The sequence below is a fragment of the Leiobunum rupestre genome, chromosome 4 (assembly GCF_980474605.1).
Source record: "Leiobunum rupestre chromosome 4, qqLeiRupe1.1.hap1, whole genome shotgun sequence".
Lineage (NCBI taxonomy): Eukaryota > Metazoa > Arthropoda > Arachnida > Opiliones > Sclerosomatidae > Leiobunum > Leiobunum rupestre.
In genome coordinates, this window is record NC_143387.1 from 34,339,720 (window position 1) to 34,340,681 (window position 962).

Sequence of the window (962 nt, forward strand, 5' to 3'; positions counted from 1 at the left end):
GGGAGAGCAGTGATGGCATTGGCGGAGCGATGGATGGAGCGGCAATGGCTAGCCCAATGGCCTCGGCGTTGGCAATGATAGCAAATCGCCTGGGCAGCAGGGCAGTGTTGACTGGATTGGTGACCAGTGCCACAGTTGCGACAGCCTGCCAATCCTGAGTGGCGGTTTTTGAAAGGTGGACGTGTCCCGGGAGAGTGTGTCGGTGGTTGAGGGCGCGCAACTGGTGAAGGGAGGGTCCGGGAACGACCAGTAGGCTGCGGGGAACCTTGGAAGGCAGGGCGGTAACCTGGTTGGTTCTAGTTTCGGCCTGGAAATCCGCCACGGCGGGGGTAGTGACCCCGGATGGGAGCATTGTGCAGGGCGTCGAGAGAAACAGAGGAGTAGGGAGGCGAAGTATGCGATGTAGAGGGTGCCAAAGTTTTGGCATGCAGGGACGAAGCTTCGTCGGCTTGGCACAGAGCAACGACTTCAGGGAGCGTGAGATTGCGTTTGCTGATGATGCGCTTGCGGAGATCATCATTGGAAATGCCCATGGCAATCAAAGTGCATAAAAGAGAATTGGTAGCCAGACCAAACTCACAAAGGCGAGATTTAGTCTTGATTATGGTCAAAAAATCATCGAATGATTGCTGAGGTAATTGTTTGGTCGTTAAGCAGTCAAATTGCGTGGCTATCAGATTTTTGTACGGTGCATAGTGAGCAGCGAAAGCCGTGAACAAGTCAAGTGTTAGTTCACCATCGTTGGGCACTATGATATCCAAGGTTTCATAAAGAGAGTGAGCATCATTGCCCACAAAATGCAAAAACGTAGCAACCTGAACGACGTTGGAGGAATCAGTGAGGCGAGTGGCAATGGCGTAGTTGCGGAATTTCTTTTCATACGCCGCCCAGGAAGCGGCAGGATTGTTGGGGTCGGCAGCAAAAGCGTCGGGCCCAGCAAAAGCGGTAGTAGCGGCCGCCAT

At 53.6% G+C, this 962-nt stretch overlaps 1 protein-coding gene across 1 annotated transcript; it reads right to left on the reverse strand.

Moving 5' to 3' along the window:
- Positions 1-296: 296 nt before the first annotated feature.
- On the reverse strand, positions 297-962 carry LOC149947520 (uncharacterized). The gene has a single exon (XM_090170905.1). The coding sequence runs from the start codon at positions 960-962 to the stop codon at positions 297-299; it is 666 nt and encodes a 221-aa protein (XP_090027031.1).